Raw genomic sequence first — 26,736 nt, 5'->3', positions numbered from 1 at the left:
TATTTTACCTGGCCACAAATGCAATTTCAATTGATGATACTTATAGAACAAGTTTATAGTTTACAAAATAAATCTTATTATGTTGATTGCATTATTCATAATTACCTGTGAGTAAGATTTGGACCTGTATCTCTTGTTATAAAAAATACATACTCAGCAAAAATTAGTATTTTATAGCTGCTATTTTTTTTTTCTAATTGACTAAAACCCTAAATCCTTTATTGAATTGTTCAAAATCATTTTCTTGAGATTGGGGTCTTTAATTTTAGGAGTTTAGTTTAGGAGCAAAAGTCTTTTTGAAAATTGTTGTTGCTTGATCAATTTGAAATACATGGCTTATATAATATTTGTAAACCAAACTTGAGAAATTTATTTACATGATGGTAAGTGTACATATACGACGCCTTACCATCTAGGACGTTATATGTAATTTTTTTTATGCTCATATGATAAGAAGTTTATAGTCTACGAAAAACATCTTAATTCGAATGCATTATTCATAATTAGCTTGAGTAAGATATCCATTTCCTTTTATTGATAGGATCTCTTGTTAAAAACAACTCAACAAAAATTAGTAATTTGATATTGGCTCTTTTATTGAATTGTCGAGAATCATTTGTTCAATATTGTGGTCTTTAATTTTGGAGTATAATTTCAGAGCAAAAGACTTCTTAGAATATTTTTGTTTGATCAATATGAAATATATGGCTCATACAATATTCACAAACCAAACCTATGAAATTTAGCTCAAATGATGGTAAGTGTGCATACACGATGCCTTGCCATTTGAAAATTTACAGGGAAATTTATTTCAAGGGAATAACTTTAAATATCAATATATTATCAATAGCTAATAATAGTGAGACTGGTGTTTTGATTCACTAATATCTAATATAGGGTAATGAATGACTTGGAGTATTTCATACGTTAAATGCCTTATTTTTTTGTAAATCTGAAGCATGATCTATTGCTCTAGCTTGAGCTGAGTATTAAATAAGTTTATCATAAATTTTGAAGTACAAGTGCTCGTATCCTTTCGGTTCTAATCAAGAGGGTGGGTTCGTGAATACTTTCGTTGTACCACACCTTGGTGGTGCTCTCGGGTGGTCCTTCTCTAAGTGAGATCTTCTCACGTGAGGAAGGAGGCATCCCTTGCAAGTTTGGGTATCTTACAAGCGTTCTTCAAAATTGTGGAAACATCTAGGAAGGCTGGGTGGGATTCTTGTGGGTGGTGAACCATAGATAATCATCCTCTGACGCCGATGACAACTTGTCCTGCCGGTGCTGGATTGAGGAAGAAAACCGACGTGTAGGGCAGGTGATGTGGAAGATGAGGCTGACATGTCTTGTGTAACCCAATCAATGGCTACGCAGTGGATCCTTGTGGCTGGATATCACACAAGGAAAATCCTCGTCAGCAGATTTATTTGGAAGGCTAGCAGTCTCTCTTTTTCTTTCTGGATTTGGGAGGCAGATTTTGGTTATCTTTGGAAACAATTAATTCTATCCATTAAGGCTTTCTGATCCAATTTTGATTTTCCTTTACTTAAAAGACAAGTTTCAGAATATTGGGTATTCCATTTGGATTTGGAAAGGTGCAGAATTAATCACAACATTCCAAAGTTGCCAACCAACCAAATCTGATGCGACGCAAGGGCCAGCGAGCAGCAGAGAGCCACGCTTCTGTGGCTCCTCCGTCGAGGACATCAACTATTCCTCTTCCTCTTCTGCAACCTATTGTATAGGCTGATGCTGAATTGGGTCAGGTTGATAGGCTACACCTACAAGAGAAAGCGGCACCGGAGGTGTCACAAACCGGAGCGACATCAACTGAATCACGAGAATAAGAAGGGCATCTGGTGGTAACATAGGCTCAGGGGATGGATGGGAGACCTAAGGGACTAAGAAGACGGGCTGATCTTTTCTCCTCAAATTGGTTATTTGCTCAAGATAATGCCCTCTGGCACATGATTTCTGAATGCAGGATGAAGATGTTGACATAATCAAGATGGCGATGAGAGATTGTTTGGTAGGGAGGTTCCTTGGTCGTTTCGCAGGGTGGCTCGCTATCAAAGCCATGGCAAAGCGTTGGAACATCAAATATGACATAAATGCCCACAAAACTATTTGGCTTATCGTCAAATTTCAGACTGCGACAGAGTTATGTGTGGGGGATCTTATGTTGCACTCGGTTGTCCTTTGTACTTAAAACCGCTTCCAACGGGTTCTTCTTTTAGCAAGAAGAGCTCCAGATATTACCTGTGTGGGTACAAATATTTAATCTACCACTAGAATGCTGGACCATTTGTGCCCTAAGCAAGTTGGCTTCAATGATTGGCCAACCATTATTCACTGATCAAATGACGCGTCAATGTATTTGAATCAACTATGCGCGGGTTCTAGTGGAGGTTGACATACAATCCCTACAATCCTCCCTGGAGGCACGGAGGTAGATCTTCCTCTTTTCTTTGAATCCAAATTCAAATTTTGTTTAGACTGCCATCACATGGGACATCACCAACATCAATGCGGAGTTGGGATTGAAATTCAATTAGCCTCGCATGTTTCTGCGGAAGTAATTCAACATCTGGGGATTGTGGTTACAAGTGAGCAACATCTACACTTGACGGAAGGTTTGAATAGACAAGCACTGGTGCAAAGATCTAATGATTTTGCTAAACAATCTGGGTCTCCATTGGGAAAGGAGCTTGCCCATCATCAGAAACCAAATACATTGGTAGAGAAGAACAGTATTGTACAGAGGGATGATGACTCGATGTGCCCTAAGATAATTGAGAATGCAAAGGTGTTAATCGCTATAGAAAATCCAATGAACACTCATCATCCAGTTCCAACAGTACCAAAACTGGTGAGTCAAGTTAATGAACAACCGACTGTGGAGATAGGTGTGGGAGTTGCTTCTCATCAGGTTGTTCAGAAGGGTAAGGAGGCTCTCATGTGGATAATGATCCACCTTTGCAGGGGGATAATGAGAAATGGGAGGTCCAGTATCAGAGAAGCTACCCAAGACAAAACCAAATTCCTATGGTGCAACAAAATAGGCTGCCGGAATATATCTTTTAGTTTCTTGCAGAAAAGCAAAGGCTGTAGCGACAGTGGTTGAAGTAAGGGAGGACGAGAGACGGAGTACCGTGGCTGACTCATCGTGTCGGCCTGATACACAAAGACTATAACAAACAGCAGCAACGGGTAGTAAAAATACAGTGCTGCAGCATACACATACCTCTGGACAGCTTAAGCTGTTTCAGGCTGCATGAAGATCAGTTCTTGGAATATTTGAGGCCCTAATAGGGTGGAGTCTCTCTTTTGCAGTGCGAAGTTATGTATATTGGGTGTGTTGGAGACAATTATTGGATGAGGAATATCAAAAGTTGAAGCTGCGCTGGTTCCAACATCTACAAGGGAAACAACAAGACAACCAAGGGTGTAGGAGCCGTATACTACTAATTTGGGATGACCAGAGGGTTAATTTAGAGGAGATGAAGTGGCATGAGCAATTTGCTCACTGTCAGATCCGTTGTAGGACGTTTTGTATGGTTATTGTGGTCACGTTTATCTATGGCCAGATTACCATCGTGGGGAGGAAGGTGTTGTGGGAAAGACTCAACACATTTATGTAGATACGGGAATGCAATGATTGGTCCTTGGGGATTTCAATTTTTACTTAACCGTTGAGGACAAGTGTGGAGGGTTATCGATCACTTAGCATTGCATTATGAATTTTCAGAATTGTGAGCCTTGCTAAATTGGAGGATTTATCATATACGAGATGCAGATACACATGGACAAATGGTAATATATGTAGCAAACTGGATTAAGTGATTATTCATAGAGAATGGTTAGAGGTCAAGTTATAGAGATTTGCGGACTTCACACTTCCTAGATGTTTATCAAATCACTCAGCATGTTTGGTCTCTATCTTGGGTGGAGTTCAAATTCAGAAGCCCTTCAAAGTCTTCAATATGTGGAGTGCTTTTGGCTCTCTATACTTCCTATCCCCCTTGGTATTATTGATCGCATTTGTAGCATTTGCAGATTTTTTATGTGGACGTCCAAACATCCTCGGTGTTTTTAGACGGATATGTGCAGGCTCAAGGAAGGAGGAGGATTGAGATTCCGCGACTTGAAAGTTTGGAACCTTTGCCGCTAAGGTACTTTGACGGATACAGATAAAGGAGGATGCTATTTGGATAAGTGGATGTCATCATACATATTTGAGGTGGGCGGACGTATGGACTTGGGAGGTTGTGCACTCAGATTCTCCGTTGATTAAGTGATTGTTGCAGATCCCTGACCTTATCCTTACGACTACTGGGTCACCGATAGGTGCTATCTAGAGAGGTTGGTAGAATGTAGATTGGTTTGAGCAGGATGGAGGTATGACCAGGGCTTATGATTTCTTTAAGCTTCCCAATTCTAAGAAGTCCTAGGTGAGGACAGTATGGAAGCCCTACATCCAGCTTAGCCATGTAGTTAGCTAGAGGCGATTTCCACCATAGATAGGACTACTTAGAGGATCGATATTGTGTCTTTTGTAGGTGGAAGATGGAGTCACAGAAGCACTTGTTTATTGGGCGCCGTCCTATTTCGATCTTATGGCAGAGGGTCAAAGAGTGGCTATATATGGGGTAGGAGATGTCTACGTACCAATAGATGCTACGAGTCTTTGGGCGTGTCTTTCGAGGAGGCTGTCTCTTGACTAAAGCCAAACGCCTTGTGATGTCGGCTTTGATACACTTTGTATGATGATCTAGGAATAGTTGTATCTTTGATGAAGGATAGTTGGAGAGAGAATTTTTTTTTAAAATGTACAAATCCATGTTTATCGGAGTTTAGGAGTGTTTTCTAATATGATATTATGTCAGACATGAGACACTATTAATTTTTGGGTATTGTACCTTGGTCTTACTTTGATATATACATTTTACTTAAAAATGAAAAAGAGTGAGTAGTTTCAAAGTTTTAAAGATGTTGAGGGCATATAATAACATTCTCAAGTATTGAGGAATAGATGGAGACATTGGTGCAATGGTGTAATGTTTGTCACATCAAATGCTCTACCTGCCCCTCCTAACCCATACATTGAGAAGCTGACTCATAAGTTGCTGCCATGCATAGAATCACCATTCAGGGACTAAAACTATTATCTCATCACATTTAGAAATGTATTGTGTATGACATGGTGGTTAGTGCAAAGTCTCCATTCTTCATTTGTGTTTTTAAAGTAACATGACAAGCCACAAGGCTCTGTAGCTCCAAATTATCTCATTTCTTCATCTTAATCGTTGTGTCTTTGATTAGTCACAGGTAAGACACTTGCATTATTCACCTTAAAGATATCATGTTGCATTGGAGTCTATTAGATGATTTTTTTGTTTTTATAGAGATCTCAACTATGAAGGAGAGCCTTGGCGCAATAATAAAGTTGCTGCCATGTGACCCTGAGGTCACAAGTTCGATTCGTGCAAATAGCTTCTTGCAAAATGCAATGTAAGATTACGTACAATAGATCCAATGTAGTTTGACCCTTTCCTAGGATTGCACTGGCGGGAGCTTCTTGCACGGGCTGCCCTTTAGAGACCTCAACTATGTCGACCAAGGAAAGGAAAACATTTCAATATTCTTCAATTTAAACGAGTAAAATCCTCTCAAGGTTCATTTCATTCTTCCTGAAATAATTTTCCAGTTTCTAAAGTTGTATTTGTTTTTGTTTTGTTCGAAGTGGTTATTAAGTGCAACTTTTTTACTAGTTCTTTAAACTAATTTATTTGTTTCATATCTGGTGGTCAAAACCTATCTTACATTTGTAGCACGATTTTTCTTTTTCTTGTTTTATGGTGCTTATTTATTTTGCATCTGTGAGAGAGCTGATATTATTCAACATTCTACATAGGCATGGTGGAGAATGCTGAAGAAACACATTAATTTTCAGAAATATAGATGTGCTTGTTTTTTGGTGTTTTTTTCTAGTTCTTTAAACTAATTTATTTGTTTCATATCTGGTCGTTAAAACCTATCGTACATGTGGGTAGCACCATTCTTCTTTTTCTCCTTGTTTTTTGGTGCTTGTATATTTTGCATCTGTGAGAGAGCTGATATTATTCAGCATTCTACGTAGTCATGGTGGAGAATGCTGTGTGCTTGTTTTTTGGTGCTTTTTTTTTTCTAGTTCTTTAAACTAATTTATTTGTTTCATATCTGGTCGTTAAAATCTATCTGACTTGTGGTAGCACCATTCTTCTTTTTCTCCTTATTTTTTGGTGCTTGTATATTTTGCATCTGTGAGAGAGCTGATATTATTCAACATTTTACGAAGGTATGGTGGAGAATGCTGAAGAAACACATTAATTTTCAGAAATATAGACGTGCTGTTGTTTGTATTCAAGGTGCTTGGAGATGTAAACTTGCCAAACGGGAGCTTCGGAAATTGAAATTGGTAAGTACTCTTAATTTCTCTTCCACTTCACTCATGATTTATTAGTTATGAAATGTATTTTGTGTTGCTTCTATGGGACTTATATTTTATATTCAATATTATTGTACAAACCAAGATGACATTCAAATAATTTTCAAGAAATTAATTGGTAGGTAGAAAATGAAATTCTATAATGATTTTCAGTTTTTAAAATTAAAAGCCAAAGCTAAATATAACACACATCATTCTTCCTACTATGGAGAACTTGACTCTAAGCGAATTATGGCTTTCTTAATTTTTTGTTTGCAAGCATAAGGAATAATAGAATAACCAAATTTATTTAGTATGGTTTCTTCTATATCTTTTTTTAATGTTCTTGAGCGAGGAACTCCTGCATTTTCTTTCTGATTTAGGTTCCTTAAGGAATTGGTCCTTAACCTTATCCTTCCACTGCCCTCCTTCCCCTTCCCACCACCACCACAACATACATAGAGAAGAAAATGTTGTGATTTATCATGGTGCAAGAATGATGTTTGCATCTCTGTAAAATTGAAAAAAGTAACGTGTGACAAAGTCAACATACAGCGAATATCTCCTAATTTCCTATTGTTTTTTAGCTTACATGGTGTCTCAACACATTTTTACAATAATCATTATTTATTGTGATTCGTTTCAAAGTGTCAATTTGAGTTTGTTATGCCACCAATAGAGCTCTCAGTTTGGGCTTAAAAGTTGGCAAGGAAACCAAATCAATATGCTCATAAATTTTTAGCTTAAAGGTGACTAATGGTGGAGAAATACTTGTGAACATCATATTTTTAGGATTGTCATAGACAATTTTAATCAATTCACTAAAGAGACCTGCATTTTTAATTTACCCTTGTATTGATTTAACTTATTATTTTTTCCTTTTGTGGTCATATAATACTGTGGCAATTGTAAGTCGACGTCAAGGTTGATAGAACCTTGAATGCATGGTTTAAGGTAACGGATCTATTTTTTTTGACTGCATGGTTTAAAATCTTGAGCCATGCGGAGGTTTTGGTCCGGACTGGAACAATATAGTTTCAGTACTATATCATGCTGTGCCGATATAGTTTCAGTATTTTTTAAATTTAAAATATATTAACTAAATATAAAATATTTAATATAAATATTTTAAAATAAAAAATAATTTTTTTTACTATATATATATAAAGGGCAGCCCGGTGCACGAAGCTCTTGCCATGCGGGGTCCCAGGGAAAGATCCATTGTACGCAGCCTTACCTACTTTTTGCAAAGGCTGTTTCCAGGATTCGAACTCGTGACCTTTTGGTCACATGACAACAACTTTACCGTTGCGCTAAGGCTCCCCTTCTTTTTTTACTATATATATAATGAGATAATTTTATCTATTCAAATTTTCTCAATCTGTTGATTAAAATATTAACCTAAGTTTTAATAATTAATGCCTAAGTTGAAATCACCTAGCTGTTCCGCAATGACGGCGGGCCCGCGCGACACATTGGGGCATGCCGGTGCCGGTTCATGGTCGAAATGAGATGTTTCGCAGGTATTAGGCGAAGCGGCTCAAGATTTTAATCCATGCCGGAATGGTTCTTAACAATGGTGGTTAGTTAGTTGACTTTTTAGAAATCCATGATCATTAAAGGGTCTCTTTAGGAATCTCAATTAAAGGATCATATGGTCTCAGGAGATGGTTCAGTAAACAACTAACAATTTTAGTGGGTTCTGGGGTATTTTATTATCAGGTTCTTAGTTTACTTTTGTTTTTTTGTCTTAATAGAGAAATCAGCTAGTGAAGTGGGCTCTTCTAGTGGTAAAGATTGACTCTCTCTACATCCTTATTTTTTTTCATGAGGTTTAAGATGAAGCAAGTCATTCTTCTTAAAGTTTATCTTTGGAGTCATTGTCAGGGGATAGGTGATGGTTTGAAGAGCTTTCGTTTCCTTTTCAATAACAGTTTGAAGAACGTCTTTATTATTTGTGACTTGTTTATGTCATATATATGAGAAAGATCATGCAGCCATAGCTCACCAAGGATGACATGGAGGATGTTCATGGGAATAACATCACACCATCTCTTATCACCAAGGAGTCTATTTGGATAAAGAATTAAATATATTTTCACTAAAAGGAATGGTTGATCTACCATGCAATTTTATACATACTCGATTGAGCTTTTGGTATGGGTTGAATCCCAACATCAATCTTAATGGAAATAATGTTTCTGCATTTCCCATTATCTATGTGAATTTGCATGTTTTAGTATTCACATATATGTACACACACACACATTATATGTATGAATGAAAAGTGTTAGTTCTCTTTCATATTTCATGGAATATGAGTGGAGCTAAGTATTTTAATCTAGCATATCTCGTAAGTTTTTTTTTTTTTTCCTTTTTTGTCAAATAATTTAGGCTCTCTAGGTTACTTCTAAATTGAGGCTTATCTTGTATTTTGATTTTAGGATTCTTTGCAACTAGCATCTATTTTTCTCACATAAGTAATAACACTACAACAATAGCAACCAAGCCTTATCCCATTAAGTGGGATAGGCCAATAACAAAATAAAATAGAACATAAATTAAGGCTAATATATATATATATATATATATAAGCTTTAACATAGAGACTATCCTTGCCGTGATTTGTTTTTATTATTGTTATGTTTACCTAAAATGTGATGAATGAGGTTATTTTTTAAAAAATAATTGTAGCAAATATTTTTTTTAAAAAATAATGATATTATGTCGGATTATTTGTGAGAAAACTAATTAAATACAACAAAATTAACAAATTAAGCAACAGTTCATTATTGAAATTCTGACAAGGTTTGAATCCTATTTAATTGATGGAAATTCTTTTCTCATGTAAATTTTGCAATTTGGTTTTATATTGGATTTGTATAAATATTTATTAGATCTAGACTATTTTAAGTTTTATTTTATTGGTGGAATGGTTTTGTACATCATTTGATGGGTCCCACCTCTCGTTAATTCTCTCTTTCTTCATCATGGATTGGCTTCCCTCCTTTTTTTTGTTTGTGTTTTAATTAGGTTGGTCTGTCTACAAGGAGGCTTACTCCTCTCTTAAGATTGATAAGATTGAGACTCTTCCCTTATGATCAAGGCAGTAGGTCCTGGGCCCTAACATCTATGTAGACTAATGTTAGTGGATAAGGTTAGGGTGCCGATTTTGTGGTGGACAGTAGACAAAAGGGTTGCCTTCATTGTCAATAAGAATTAGAGTGAGGGGGAAGAGGTTGACAAGTTCTTGACTTTAAAGTCACCAACAAGGTTGGTGGTTGGAGAGAAAGAAAACACACAAATCAACTTTACATGGGAAGGAGCAAACTCACTAGTGAGAGATGGTGGTGGCTTAGTCTTACTACAAGTAGGGAGGGGATTGATGAGAAGATTGTCTTTTTCTCTAGTGATGGTGCTATAGAAGGTGGTTGTTAGATCTAGTTGGTCAAGGACATGTTTATTGGGTTGCAAGCCATTTGGCTAATGCACAGGCAAGCCAACAAATCACGTCGTGATAACAATATAGGAATTGTGCATGGGAAGCAAGCAAGAAGAGTAGAAAGATAGAGGCCAAGACTTACTTAAGTGGATCTTATCTACTAACTGAGAAGGCCAGATCCTTCTCTCTTGTGATGAAGGCTTGTGTAGGTGAGTTGCAAGTAGATTTTTGAAAAGAAATCGGGAAGAAAAGTAATTGTTTTTCTTATTACTTCAATAAAAAATTACATTAATAAATAGAAGATACAAAATACAGAAAAATGGTAACAAATAAAAGGAAACCTAAGAAATAGAAATTACTGAAATCAAAGATTATTTTGTGATTTTATGCAATCAGGACGTCAAAGATTATTTCTTGACTTTATGAAATCAGAATTTCCTAAGTTTCCAACCCTCCCCCTCGAGTTGGTACATAAATATTAATCATGTCTAACTTGCTTATTAACGGTTCAAAGTTAGCTCTTGCATGCCCCTTCGTCACGATGTCAACTATTTGTTGGTTAGAAGGTACAAATGATATGCAAATGCTTCCAGCTTCAAGTTTCTCTTTTATTAAATGTCGGTCAATCTCAATGTGTTTCATTCTATCATGTTGGACAAGATTATGAGCAATGTTTATTGCAGCCTTATTATCACAGTATAACTTCAATGGAAGTTTTTTATGATCTTTTTGAGCTCCTCAGGTATTCTGTATATCCATGACATCTCATAGATATTCTGAGCTATTGCTCTAAATTCAGCTTCTGCACTACTTATGGTTACAACACTTTATTTCTTACTTCATGTTACTAGGGTCCTCCATACAAGATGGAATATCCTAAAGTGGATCTCCTATCGTTAACCGATCCTGCCCAATCTGCATTAGTAAAGACATCAACACTCCTTTGATTAGTTTTTATGAAAAATAGACCTTTTCTAAGAGTAGTCTTCGAATATCTCAAAATTCTGTAGACAACCTTAAGGTGTTTTTCAAATGGTGCATGCATAAACTGACTCACAATAAAAAGCAATGTCTGGCCGAGTATGAGATTGGTGAATCAACTTCCCAACTAACCTTTGGTGTCAACAGGAACACTTTTTTTTCCCAGAGTTTTATGTTAGGATCCATGGGGGAGTCTACGGGTCTGCAACCACTTATATTTGTTTCTTCCAAGAGATCAAGGATATACTTTCGTTGAGAGAACAATACCTTTTCTAAAGTGAGCGACTTCCATACCAAGGAAATAGCTTAATGTTTCCAAATCTTTGATCTCAAATTCAACTGCTAGGCTTTTCTTCAGTCTTTTCATTTCAATCACATCATTACTTGTAAGAATAATATCATGGACATACACCGAGTACAATAATCTTTCCTTCGGTGGAGAATTTTAAGAACAATGTATGATTTGTTTGTCTTTGAGTGTATCCTTGCTTCTAAACTAATTGAGTAAATTTCTCAAATCAAGCTCTAGAGACTGCTTAAGACCGTACAAAGACTTTCTTAATTTACACACCTTTGAGCCGAATCTCACAAAGCCCAGTGGCCTATCCATGTACACCTTTTCTTCTAAATCACTATTGTGGAAGACATTTTTCACGTCTAATTGCTGCAAAGGCTAGTCTAGATTACCGGTGATAGATAAAAGTACCCTCATTGTATTTAGTTTTGCAACATGAGTAAATGTCTCAAAGTAATCAACACATAGGTTTTAGTGAACCCTTTGGCCACTAATCTAGCCTTATATCTCTCCATTGATCTGTCTTAGTTATACTTCACCGTGAAAACCCACTTACATCCCATAGTGTTTTTCCCTACTGGTAATGTAACAATCTTTCAAGTATTATTCTTCTCAAGAGCTCTCATCTCCTCAAGCACAACTTCCTTCCACTTTGGAACTCGTAGGACCTCCTATACATTTTTAGGAATGTATTCATAGGATAATTGAGAACGAAAGGTAGCAAGAGATATAGACAAATTTGAATATGATACAAACTTTGATATAGGGTGTTTGGTACAAGAGCTATCACCTTTTCATAGAACTATCGACATGTCAGACTCAGATGGACTATCGATCCTTGGAAGAGAATTATCACTACTAGTTTCGGATTGAATATTTTCCCTTGCTTGGAATCACAACTATGCTATAGTTGATTCATCTTTCCGTTTCCTATGATTCTTTTTCAAGTAGACAAACCCCTTCCTTGAATCTATTACCTATCTCATCATGTTGTGGCATTGTACTAGGTTTTTCAGACTTTTGATTATCAAATGTATGTTTGGATTCAGTTGAAACATCACTCATTATGAGAGTTTCAAAGAACGATCCTTGGCCTTTTGTTTTTTGTGCAAAGGTAGTAAGCTTAAATTCGAATATATCATTGGACAAAAACACATCATTAAAGTTAGTAAATGTATCTTCCCTTGAATTCTCCCCCTGAAAATGAATCTTCTTAAAAAAAGACTGTGTTTCAATAAAATGTGATATCCATTGTTACAAAAAACTTTTTTGATATCAGATCAAAACACTTTAACCTTTTTGTGTAGGAGAGTAACTCACTAAGACATTTACTTGCCTTTGGCTCTAGTTTTTCGATTTTCCTATGTTTGTGAACAAAGGTTGTACAACTAAATATTTTCAATGGTAAATTAGCTGAAAGACCAGCTGTAGATAAACATGTTGTAAATGTGTTGAATGGAGGCTTAAATTGTAGAACTTTAGATGACATTTTATTAATTAAATATGCAACAGTTAAAATAGCTTTACCCCACAAATACTTTGGTACTTTGGTTGAAAAAAGTAATGCTCGGGCTACCTCTAAGAGGTGTTTATTTTTTCTTTTAGCAATACCATTTTGTGGAGGTGTATCTATGCATGAACTTTGATGAACTATTCCCTTTTCAAGGAAAAAATTTCCTAAGATCATGTTAAAATACTCCTTTCCATTGTCACTTCTAAAAACCTGTATGTTAGTTTGAAATTGAGTTTGCACCATATTCAATTTTTTTTTTTTTTAAAACTTGTTCAGTTTCTGATTTTTTTCTTTAATAAATACACCTAGCAAAATCGATTATGATCATCGGTAAATATAATAAATCATTTCTTTATAGAGGGGGTGCTTATCTTATTAGGACCCAAACATCATTGTGTGTTATGATAAACGGTTTTGATAGCTTGTATGGTTGTGAAGGGAAAAATGAGTGGTGGTGTTTTGCAATTTCACAGATGCAATGGAACATGATGGATCTTTACTTTGAAACAATTTAGAAAACAAGTGCTTTAAATACCGAAAACTAGGATGCCCTAATAAAAATGCCACAACATAATACTACTGTCCGAAACAGAAATAGATTCAAAGTAGGAACCTCTTGGTTGAGATTGTTTTCTTGATTCAGATCTATCCTCAAGGAAGTAGAGTCCTCCACTCTGGTTAGCATTGTTGATTATTCTCCCCGAGGTCAAATCCTGGAATACACAGAAGAAATGAAATTAACTTGATAATTTTAATCACGGATTAATTTACTAACCGATAAAAGGTTACAAGACAATTTGAGAACACAAAGAACATCATTTAGAGTGAGTTAGTGATACTGCAATAGAACCTTTTCTGCAATGACTGAAAGAGAGCCATCTGCAATCTTAATTTTTTAATTACTTGCACAAAGACTATATGAAGAGAAAACGTTTGACATTCCTGTCATATGGTCAGTTCCACCTAAATCAATGTCCAGACGCAATTAGAATTGTCACTAAGGAAGGTTATTGTCATACAATTACCTTTTCGAGCTATTGAACAAGAAGGGGTTTTCTGAGACTCAAGGAGCTTGTATAGTTGGTCTATTTGTTCCTTGGTGAATGGAAGTCAGCTTGGAGTAGACTAACCCTCTTGATCTGAGATAGTAGCCCAAAGTGCTCGACCTTCGCCTTTAGTTCTTTTTTTCTTTTCCAATTTTTGGGGTTTCCATGGATTTTCCAACATGTTTCTCGCGTGTGCCAAGTGCAATATGTAGGGGTTTTATTTGATACCACAACACTACTAATGGAAGTAAGGGTTATTGAATGGATAGTAGTTGTATGGTCTGACACAGGTACATAAACAATGAACACATCTTAGTGGTTGCTGAATAGGGCTCGTGGTTTGTGTGAGAGAGAGGGATGTGCAAGAAAGGTTTACAATGAATTGTTGTAAGGGAAGCTGATACAAGGTTCAAAATCTCGAGCTGTATTGAAATTTTAGTCATTGACTAGAATGATACTGTTTCACTATCATGTCGTTATGATGCATGGAGTTGGTGATTGATTGGTGGTTAAGGAGGAAGGAGATGAAACAATGGAAGGAGACATCTTTTGTCCCGAGTGGTATTGAGTTTTGGTAATTTACTAAAACAATATGTTTCGACTATTTGTCCAATACAGTAGAAGATTTAAAAAATGAGGTGATCTATTGATCATCAAATTAGGAATTTAGGTTTGATAACTATTCATGCAGCGGAGATATACACAATCTCACATGGCGATATAAACAATTATTTACAATGAAAATTCATAGGAATATTCTTAAATTAACATTTTAGGGGTTTTGTTTCTATCGATAACAAAGAATTTGTTCTCCTAAAAAAATAACCTGCTTGGTAGAAAGATGATTAATTTCTAAAATAACTTGTCCTAATAAAATGTACCTTCCCTACTTTCCTTTGGTTACTTCAAATGAAACTTCAACTTTTTAAAAAATGTATAAAATCAAAAGCTTCTAGTTCATACTTTCGAAATTTAAACCTAATTTATACTATGTTTGTAGTGACACTTGTTAAAATAATCTAGCATCTAAATGATCAACTAAGGATGGTGTTTGATGCTTATTGGTTGTCCGAAGTAGGATCACTGAATCTCGTCCTGTGATTCATGTCTGTCGTTTTGTGCTTGTGTTTGAAGTCTTCTCTAAACATGATGTGGGGTGATTAATGAGTCATTCATTATGCAATGTCTAATGAAATTCTTAAGGGGTCAACACTCATTGATTATCCATTATATTTTTTTCTCCATTTATTAATTCTTTAGATTGTTTATCAATAAAATTTTGAAGATTTTCTACATTTATTCTAGCTTTCATTAATTTAAAATTTTTTAATATTAGTGTTACGTTTTTTTATCTATCCTCACACACCTTGCATCTTAAATTTACATTGAGCTAGGTCAAAATCATGGAAAAAGTATTATTGTCTCACTTTTCTTTCAAAACTATGAATTTAAATTTACATTTAGCTACAAGTTACTTTTGACTGTGTTATGGAAACAGTCCTTACTGGAAGTGTTCTTGTTTTGCTTTGTTCAAACCACAATTTCATTATACATTGAGAAACATGTTTTAGTTTTAGCTCAACCTTTTTCTTAATACTCAGTTTCTTAGATTGAACTATGATTCTGAATTATTCTCTACAAACCTAGAAAATTAAATCTTGATAAATGAACTCTCTCTATCATATATATTGTTGACTTTGCAGATTCAGATTTAAGGAAAGTTAAATTTAATGTTTTAAACTCTGTCGTTTTGATTACATGTTCTATATGATGAGCTAAATTATGTTGCCTACTTTTATGTCTTGACTATAAATGGGAACTTTTTACCTTATGTTATTCGTGCTGCTGTGATATCCAGCAGTTTGTTTCCTTGTTCATCTTGACTGTTTTGCTTATTTTCTTTTCATCTCCAATTTTAAGGCTGCTAATGAATCTGGTGCTTTACGAGAAGCAAAGAGTAAGCTTGAAAAGAAATTGGAAGATCTCATGTGGCGTTTGGCTTTAGAAAAGAAGTTGCGGGTAATTCAACAATTTTCTATTTCTAAACTTATATTTTCTAGTTCATTTCTCTGAGCAAAATTTCATTACATTCAATATTCTCTTGTTTGCACAAGCTAGATTTAAAAGTGATTGATTTTGTTTGACACCATTTATTCTTTAAACACTATAGATTTAGTTTTAGCCAGCTACATAAATAATTCTTATTTTCATGTTGCTCTATAGTCTAGTAGATTTTGATTAACCTATGAACTTGAAGGAATGTGTTTTATGTAATACTACTTAATGCTCGGGCTCTTCCTTAGTCGTTGATATTCATGCTCTTGATGAAATTTCCATACCTTACTAATTGACAAATTCCATGAATCTATTTGTTGCAGCATGATTAGGGACTATGTGCCTTGGACTGGAATCTCATGAGAACATAATTTTATTTATTTGTGGGATGATTCATTATAATTTGTCTTATTATTTGCATTTTCTCTTTGAAAAAGAACTTAATTCTAGTGAATTGTTATTGCCCTAGCGTTGTTCTATAAAATAAGGAAAAGTCGTCTTCTTGTGGCCTTCATGTGATTCAGCATTGAATTCATCATTTGGTTCTTTTTTGATCATCATATTCTGTGATCTTCATGGATCTTTGCATTGACTTCATCTGCTTCTTTATTCGTCTCTTCCAATGAGTGAAGAAATGCTTCCAAGTTACTACAAACTATTATCCTTAATGATAGATGAGAGTGATAGTATTAGATTCGATGAGTGAACTTGTGACGTTGGCAAGTTAAATAAACTAATATATAAATCTTTTTTCTCCCAGTAAGAATGAGAGCCTTGGCGCAACGGTAAAGTTGTTGCTATGTGATCAAAATGTCACGGATTCGAATCCTGGAAACATCCTTTTGCAAAAAGCAGGGTAAGGCTGCGTACAATGGATCCTTCCTCGGGACCCCGCATGGTGGGAGCTTCGTGCACCGGGCTGTCTTTTTTTTTTTTTCCTCCTAGTAATAGTTGGTGGCAATATATAAAGGCTTTTGAGGGAATAATTATGGGATGGTTTGGGGTAATAAAATGCAATTGCGTAATTTGTTAGCCACTACAATATTCCCTCATTTGACTATCAGTTTCAGTCTATTTCTTCAAAATTGGTTTGGCAACTCTAATTTTGTGCAACTTGTAACCTGATGTGCCATATTCATGGTAACATTTATGGTTCACTAATAGGTTGATTTTGCTGCATCTCGAGATGCAATCTAAATGGTAAGGAAGAGTTATTTTCCTATCTTTCCTTTACCAATTGGATTAGTCATTGGTGTTATTCACTAAAGTCATTAAGACAATATTCTTCAGTCCCTAGGCACGGTGCTGTGGCAAGACACCCATCGAATAACCCACGAATTGATGGTTAAAATGTCAGGGTGCCCAACAAGATAGTTGGGCCGTTAGGCTGCTCGCACTTTTGGATTTACCTGGTGGGTGAACCAGGGAAGGCTGTCCACCTCCGGGACTAGTCGGGCCGTAAGGTGTGGATACTTATATTATAAATAAATAAATTAAAAAAATATTATTCTTGGATTTTTTAAATTCCACCGTTCCCTTCCGTTCTTTCTATAATAATACTTTTACTATTATTTTTTAAAATTATCATGTAATGTTTACTTATTTTTTTTGTTAACAATCTTTGGATAAAGGTAATAGTTAGTAGTATACTTTTTAGAATTAGTATTAGAATCATGATCTAATCTAAGTATTTGTTGCATTAGATTGGTATCGTTAGTGAAATTAACATCGATGGAAAAAAAAATAAAAAAAAGACGGCCCGATGCATGAAACTTTCACCAATGCGGGGTCTTGAGGAAGAGTTGAACCACATTGGATTGTATCCAATTTCTTGTATGATATAATAAGAAAACAAGATTGTTCTAAGATGATGAGAATGTCTATGACATATTTATGTATCCAATTTTAATAATTCAATATACAAATATTGTTATATGGATTAATATAGTGTTTGTAAATAATGGAAATAAATTCTAACAAATGACAAAATTATATATTTTATATAGACTAAATAAGCTTATTCAACGAAGAAGGACAATCGAATCGGCAGCTACGACTCAGCAAAGGAACTTTAGGAGAAGTTCCTGGAACTGGACGAAGGAACTTCTGAAACAAAGTTTGCGAGACGGGACGTGCGCCGGAATCAACTGATAAACCTCCGGATGGAAAGAGAGTCAGTAGCACAACTACACGGAATAATCAAGGAGCTGATCACCGAACTAACAAACCTCGGAGAAACGGTAACGAATCGGGACGCACAAAGGTATGCTTTAAATGTGTTCCCAAGAATACCCGAATGGACAACTATAGTAGACTCCTACTATATATCCAAGGATCTCGAGGTAAGTACTTTAGAAAGTCTTTTTTCTACTTTTGAATTACACGAATCTCGGTGCGCAGGACAAAGGAAAGACTCGAGTCAGAACGTTGCCATGAAAGCAAGAACCAACGATTCAGACCCCGAAGACTCAATTGATGAAAACGAAGCAGCCCTTATGGTAAGAACGTTTAATAAATTTAAATCGCAGACAAAGTAGGATTACCGAAAAAAAAGGAAGATTCGATGCTACAACTGCAACGAAGGACACATCAAAGATGAATGCCTAAGCTAAAGAAAAAGGAAAAGTACAAAAGACCAACATCCTCCAAACACAATACCCTGAAAGCCACGTGGGACGAGTCATCATCCTCCGAATATGAAATCGAAGCACACGCCGGACTAGCCCTAACGTATATCCATCAAGAAGAAGATGAGACCAGTTTAGAGATGAGCATAGATGAAGGGGGAGGAACATCGGAAGAAAGCAGCGATGGAGGGGGAGCATTAGAAATTGAGGTAAGTGAGGTACGTGCTCTCTCTCCCAAGCAGTCCTTTAATTTTATTAAAATTTTTACTAAAGATCTAGTGAAATTAGAAAAGGAAACTGCTGAGTTAAAATTGAACTTAGCAAAGACATGTCCTCTAGAACTATATGATAATTTAAAATTAGAAAATGAAAAATAAAAAATAGAAATAAAAAAATTGAAAATTGACCATGCATGCTTGAAACCAAATAACTTTGAAAAATCAAAACTTAGAATTTATTGTAGAATAAATTGGTATATTAGTCATTACCAAGGTCAACTTAGAAAAATTCCCAAAAAATATGTACCCCCAAATTCTTAGTTAATCCAATAGGAAGGAACCTATATTGGGTTCCAAAGTCTTACTTAGATTAAACATTTTTTTTATGCTTTCAGAAAAGATTAAATGTTTAAATTCTTTAAAAGGCTTTGTCCTAGAAGTGGTGATGATCCAATAACCAAGAATGCCTAGTGCCTCGCCAAGCCGATTATTGAATTAAATATTTAATTGACAAACTGATAAACTTGTGAAATTAATTAAGATAATTGTTTTCAATGCTTGTCAATTTTTGGAAAACTCCATAAGTTAGAAATTGTTTTAAATTTCTTTTACTTGTTTTTATTAAATTAAGTTTTTTTAAAACCTAAATCTCCATATTTTTTTGGTGTGATCAAAGGGGGAGAAATAGTGTTGCAATTTCTTTTATTGCAAACTTTATACTTAAAATGATTTTTTATTACTAGTCTGTTATTACCCTAACTTGAACTTGGGTTGATGCACATCAAAAAGGGAGAGATTGTTGGATGTCGTGGTTGTTTTAATGTGATCAACCAAGTTACGTTAGGTCTTGTTTGATTCTGATCCCTGTGTCTAAGTGTGCAGGAGCTTAGGAGCACAAGAAGTCGAGCGAAAGACGCAATCAACGAGAAGGACGGCATGGGAAGGGAGCCGACGGGCTTGGTGCCTCCGAGGGACGAAAAGGTTGCGGAAGAGTACACCTGTGAACGAGAAGAACGTATGCGACGTTCGAGGGACGAGAAGCCGGAGCGGAAGCCTGCTCGAGGAGAAGGTCGGAAATTGGGTTCGGGTGAGCTCTATTCTGGTAGCCGAAATCACTCAGGAGATCGTAGCAGTAAAGGAGCGAAGTGGAGCTGTAAGTGCTGCTGGAGGCGCCTTCAAAGGCTATTGAAGGCGCCTCCGCGCCTTTTGTTGAAGGCGCCTTCCATGGCTGGAAGACGCCTTCGATGAACAGTGCGAAGGCGCCTTCCAAGGCTATGGAAGGCACCTTCGGCCAGTCAAACTAGCCGTTTGCAAGTGTATAAAGCTTTATCCACTTGCCACGCTGGAGGCGTCTTCCAGGCCCTTTGGAGGCGCCTTCAAGCTTCGGATGAAATTTCCCAAGAATTATAAAAAGACACCCGGACCTAGGAAATTAACAAGAACTTGAGAACAATTACTGTATTCATTTCCTAGTCTTTTCTAAGCTTTTCAAAGAGTGTAAGAGGCTTCTCCGTCTACAGAGAAGGAGATTTTTCTAGTAGAGCTTTGCAACTGCCTTGGATTAACAACCACCTATGTTGTAACCAAGTCAAATTTGTTTGCCTCTTCTTTTTTATTAGTTGTTCATTTTACTTTATTTTAATTGTGATATTGCTACAGATCTGAATGGAAAAATAGAGAAAGGTTTTATTTTCTTAACAGAAGCTGCGACCTCTTATCGGTCCACCGCTGCGCCAACAGCTTACTAACCTAATTTTCTTTGTCTTTAACTCTTTCCACTATTAATGCAATTGTTTATCACTATTCGTTCCTTACACTGGCACTAGTTCCTCCGAGCCATGACCATATTTCTTAGTCCCCTTCTATGCCCTACGTGGTTTCACTCTAACCTTTTGGCTAGTGTTGCCATGGTGTCTGTTGATCTATACTAGGCCAATCCCCTTGCCAATAACCCACTTTTATAGGGCAACTTTATCACTAACTTATCTCTGCTATTGTAATTATAGGTAGCCTTGTGGGGGTGCGGGGCAGCAGATGAGGGGTGCTTGGTGGAAGACACTCTCAACCATATTTGTACTACAAGCCAACCCTCCCATTCTCCTTACCTCTTGTAAGATGTGACACTAGTTTGACTCCTTTGACAACTCTTTAGTTACATTGTCACTCAAAGTTATGCCATCGCATCAGTCACCTTGATGGGAAATGCATCTTCTTTGCTAGAGAACACAATCACTTAACTCTCCTTCATTGGCCTTGTGTGATTCTATACTGCTTTCTTATCTGCACGACGAAGATGAACGACCGAATTGGATCTCGAACTTGGTTTTGACTTAATTCACAATCATAGTTATTACATAAAAATAGAGAAAAAAGCTTGATAAAAAAGGAATACAAAGGGAGGAGTTACTATAGGAGGGTAAGAAAAAAAACTTTCGAGTTGTAGAGGGAATATATTTCAAGATATGGATTTAGGTTAAGGAATCCTAAAACTAGACAAGGAGGTTTCACCATCAGTATTATGCTCCAACCACATGACAACTTTAGATCATATCGACTTGCTTCGTTTCGATACAAGCACATTTTTTTAAAATATTTGTTTATTTACTTGGTAAATCTAATTTCTTGTATTTATTTATTTATTTTTAAAATTTCTACATATCATCAATTTTAATTTTGAAAAAATATAGTAGTCTATATATTCTTATTTAGTTATTCATTATCTTAAAAAAAACTATATGCATCTTTTACTTCTACCTTATTTGTTTTATCATCTTACACCATATTCCCTTCATTAATTTATTGATTTGCTTTATTTTATAATTATCTTGTCAATATGCGATAATAGGGTGTTTGGTTGGATGGAATGAGAGTGGGGAATGAGAATGAGATTGAAAGTTGGTGCTTGGTTTGGGGAATTGGTGGTGGATTCCACGGATTCAATTCCCTAAACATAGGAATGAGCCATTACTGAGTAAAATGGGGAGAATGGAAACCCCCCATTCCCATTCCCTACTTCTATCAATCCCATTCCCATTCCCTTCTAGGAACCAAGCGCACCCTAAGTTCCACTAAGCACTCTAGAGACAAATTTTAGCAATGAGAGATCAATCCAACAATACTTTCTCGGAAGATGAGCATGGATTCATGAAAACTAGGAATTGATAATAGTTTTAAGAATTATTCTTTGTAATAAGGTTTAAAAATCTTGATCAAGTTGGTGATTTGGCCCCTAACTTAAGATTTGCCACTTGTGTCGAGTGGTGGTGTTGGAGGTTTGCTGAACTCCAACTTTAGAAGGGAGGAAACAGATGAGAGAAAGAAGACACACAGAATCAAACGCTTGTAGGAGGTTGTCTCGAGTTACGATGAAGTAGAGGAGGGTCTTGAGAGTGGTTGTAAAGTGCTCATGTGCATTTCAGTAGCTTGTGGGGTAACTTTTGGAGTACATTATGTGGTCATGTGCTTCCTGGGATCTCACTAAGTGGTTGCATGTGTTTTATAAGCTTGCAACCATTGCACAATAGCTTAGAATCTCATAATTTCTTAGCTGACCTCAAATGAAATCACTGTCGACCTTGACTGAAGCTGTTGTTGCTAGAGGTTCTATGGAAGTAACTTTTTTTTTGATGCAGAAGCTTTGCCATGGCCTCACAAGTCTTGCTAAGTTGCCACCATATTGGCATGATGTCATTGGGTGAAGTTTCATCATCTTGAGCCTTTTATGCATGTTAGTTGGTCGATCGAACAAGAAATTTTGCCTATTCCTATCAACATGGAACAAAATTTAATCCTTGTTTTATACACAACTCTATAGATGATAGTAACATCAACCAATGATCACAATACCCTAAGAATTGAATCACTTTCTCCGAAATAATATTTGATATGAACCTAGTCTTATTGAAGTTGATATTCTTAATTTTGATCAACAATTAAACACAAACAAATTTTCAAATTTGATAGCTGATATTGAAGACTATTTTGACTAATATAGCACGGTCAGTATTGATTGGACAACATTTGCCTTCAATAAATTTATTGGAATTGCTTGGGGATTTTAGCAAAGTGTTTAATGTCATTATTACATATTAGGTGCAAAACTCATCGCCATGGTTTAAAAATTTTGAGCCGTGCCGGAGTTTCGGTCCCAGACCGGAACAATACAGTTTCGGTATCGTATCGTGCCGTGCCGATACAGTTTCGGTAGTTTTTAATTTTAAATATAAATGTAAGGCAAAACAAATAAATATATTTTTCTTTAAAGAAAATTGATATATGAACAACTCAAATTAAAATTGATACATCATAATACAATACCTTACTAATATCAAAAGGAATGACGTGAATCAGATGGAAGCATTGGTTCTTGCAACATTCTGGTTAAATCAACCTCATAGTTTTCCAATGCCCAGATTAAATAATCATCCCATGACATGCAATATTGATATTGATTTCTCCACATGTCCATCAACATGTCTCGATTGACAATTGAAAGTTGAATTTGAACTGACACCACTGAAATTGGAACTGGTAGTACAGACATAGAATAAGGATAAACATACGTCCCTGAGCTTTGATATGATGGATCACCATATGATGCATCAGAACTATAATAAGAAGGTTGAGAGTATGATGAACTTCGATCAGAATCAATCTCAGCTAAACTCTCCCGCATATCATGATAATCATGAGCTTTCTTTTGTTTATCACCCTTAGATCGACGTTGATATTGAGTTTTAATAATTTTACCTCTATGATCTTTATCTTGGGTTGCATGTGTGTAATCTTTCTCACATGTCCAAGGCTCTTGTGCTGGAGTAGGAGGAACATAAGTGCTACAACCACCAGATGCATCACCACTGCCATCGCTTCCATTATTACTTGCACTGCTATTGACATCACTATCATCATTTCGAACTTCTCGTCGGACTATAGTGTCAGAAGGTGATGATGTTTCATCACTATCATCATGCTCTTACTCATCAATTGCATTGAGTGGATTTTCACTAATTCTCAATGGACCACTTTCTTTATAAGCAGGAGTTTTGACTTTTCTTTTCTCTTGAGTAAAAATTACAGGAGTTTTATCTTTGTCTTTATCTACGGACTTTGGTTGACTTTGAGGTTGAGATGATTGAGAACGTCTCGGTCGTGATCCGGAAAATCGAAATTCTTGGTCAAAAGCCTCATCATTATATTCTTCGCTGACATCTCCTCTAGTTTGTATTTTTTCAATTTCTTGAGTAAGAAATTGAGATGGTCGTGGTGGATCTCCAGTTTCATCAAGTAAGGGATTCTCAGCCTCCACGACACCACCAATCTATCATTGGATCATCCTCAGTTTGGACAAATCCAATATCAAATGGGTGTACATCACTAGATTCTTGTTTTTCCAGTTCTTGTTCTTCTGTTATCACTCTTAGTTGAAGACACATATTATAATGAACGTAGACCATCTTCTCCAAGCGACGATAAAAAAAACGATTGCGTACTTTTGTATGAATGAGGGATAAAGTTGACCAATTTCTTTCACAACCACTTGAAGATGTTGTCTGTGAGAGAATTTGTACTGCAATCTTTTTTAAATTTGGGGCTGATCCTCCATATTGTAACCACCACTCAGCTGTAAGATAAATAAGAATAAAATTAAAATAGTATTTATATTTATTGACAAAAATTAGTAATAATTTTTTTATATTTACTTGCATCCATTTTATATCTGCATGACACTGCAAAAGAATCTCTAAAAGAACCATATGCCTCTCGAAATAATCGACTTTCATTAATAGTTTTAGCAGCTAATTCTCTATTTTTTTGGAGTCTTGATATTACATTTCTAAGGGCTACTAATAGATCTTCATTTGTGGCAAGATTATAACGATATTGATATGCCGGATTGAGATAATAATCTAAAATAATTAAGCATATATATAATTATTAATAGTAATATTAAAAATTCTTTATCATAAAAAATACGCACCTGCTAAATGAATATGTTTTCCCATTTGGTTGTCCCATCTTGTAGTGATTATATCAATATAATATTGATACTTGGTTGGTGATTGTAGACGTTTCTTAATTTTCTCTTTCGCTTCGTGAATTAGACGGTAGACGTTGCCTATTTGTGGCTTCTTGTCCATATCGACTTTACGTAGAACGACGTACAAGGGTTCCACTGCTATAAGAATATCTGAAATATAGTCCCAAAATCTAGCAGATATAATAATTTTTTGTACCTCCCTTCCTTCAGTAGAACTAGAGTATCGAGAGGTTTCCCAATCTTCAGAAGTGAATATGACTTTCAATCCGACTTTTTTCTGAAATAATGATTTTAATAGGAGAAAGTGAGTTGTAAACCTAGTTGCTCCTGGTCGTAGAATCTCCCCATTAATAAATTTCCTCATTAATCCATGAATCAAATGATGATTATAAAAGAATTTTGTTAACGATTGATCTTTTTTCACTACCTTCTTTACTATATCGAGTTTACCAATATCTGTCATCATCAAATCAATACAGTGTGCTGCGCATGGTGTCCAAAATAACGTTTGATATTTTTGCTCCAATAATTCTCCAGCCGTCTTGAAGTTGACACCATTTTCTGTAATTACCTACACTATATGTTTTACACCTATCTCTTGAACTACGTTATCCATCAAATGATATATATAAGATGCATCATGATAATCTGCAGTTGCATCAACAGATTTATGAAAAATCACCTTTCTATTGCAGTATAATAGAAAATTAATAATGCTCATCCGTGTAGGTCGTATCCAACCATCACACATTCATGTAATCCCATATAAGCTCCATTGCTTCTTGCATGATAGGATCCAAGTTTTGATTTCCTCCACTTGTTCATCTAAATACGAACCAACAATTTCATATGCAGTCGGAGGTTGAATGCCAGGTCCAGATTTTTGAATGTTGGATACCATGCTACGGTAGTATGTGTTATTTGCTGCATTGGGAGGAATTCGATTAAAATGAAAAAATTTAGCAATACTTTGACCTATTGATTTCTTCTTCTCCCTTGTATAAGCATCATCAATGCTAGTCTGTTTGCTAGCTTGGTCTGGAATGCTAGTGGATCAATATTAGCAATATCAACTGCACGCCTTCGTCCCATAGAATGAAAGAAACGACTAATACCACCTTGTGTTGAAGTAACACGAACACTTTCAGTCCTCCCCAATGTTGCTGCACTACTTGAGCCACTTCCACTAGCACCAGCTGAGCCACTTCCTCTAGCACCAATTATAGTACCACTATGTTGCATATGCCACTCATATTCATATTGAGTTCGAGAGACACTAAGAGCTGCTAAAAATTCTTCATCATTTGGAACTTCACCACGACCTTCAAATTCATCATAGACTGGTTCTTGAGAGCACCGCCTATCAAGCATTTCACGTTGTTGTTGCTGTTTATGCTTTAATTCTTTTTTGCCATCAAGTTCGTCTTTCATTGCACGACGAATTTCTTGAGAAACTTTTGGGTATTTAGAGACATCTGGATATCCATCAGCAAGATGTTGTTTTAGGCGTGTGATCCCATCGCCACGTCCAATCATATCGCAATGCAAACATTGTCAATGAAATCGATTGTCTAATCGACGTGCATGTGTCCAAGTTAGATCATAAGATTGTTCTTTTGGTGCCATTACCTATGCGTTATAAAAATGTAAATATTCATAACTATAAAAATTAATAAAATTAAAATTTTAATTAATAAATATGATAATTATATTATTATTTATCAATTTTATTAATTATCTATTAATTTATATAATATATATATAGTTAGTGTTTATATATTTTGTACCATATATAATAAAAATTACTATTTATATATTTATATATAATTTTAAAACTAAATTTATTCAAAACATCTAAAATTATATATTTTTAAAAATATGATTAATAAATAAATAATTAATAAACAGTTTAACAATTTTTCTTATAAAATTTTTTAATATATCGCAAATTAAATTATTTAAGTAAACATGAAATAATTAATTTAGATATATATAGAGAATAATTAATAGATAAGATTTACTATAAATTAGTTAATAAATAAAAAATTTAAAT

The 26,736-nt window shown here is 35.5% G+C and overlaps 1 protein-coding gene across 1 annotated transcript in view; it reads left to right on the top strand.

The window, feature by feature from the left end:
• The window catches only part of LOC121976128 (protein OPAQUE1-like), a 132,842-nt gene that overhangs the window by 45,589 nt on the left and 60,517 nt on the right, over nucleotides 1-26,736 (top strand). Inside the window, exons 21-22 of the mRNA XM_042528135.1 lie at nucleotides 6,338-6,457; nucleotides 15,664-15,762. Coding sequence (XP_042384069.1) covers nucleotides 6,338-6,457; nucleotides 15,664-15,762 — 219 coding nt within the window. The remainder of the gene's footprint in view (nucleotides 1-6,337; nucleotides 6,458-15,663; nucleotides 15,763-26,736) is intronic.

The sequence above is a fragment of the Zingiber officinale genome, chromosome 4B (assembly GCF_018446385.1).
Source record: "Zingiber officinale cultivar Zhangliang chromosome 4B, Zo_v1.1, whole genome shotgun sequence".
Lineage (NCBI taxonomy): Eukaryota > Viridiplantae > Streptophyta > Magnoliopsida > Zingiberales > Zingiberaceae > Zingiber > Zingiber officinale.
This window is presented reverse-complemented; position numbering and strand designations above follow the sequence as displayed.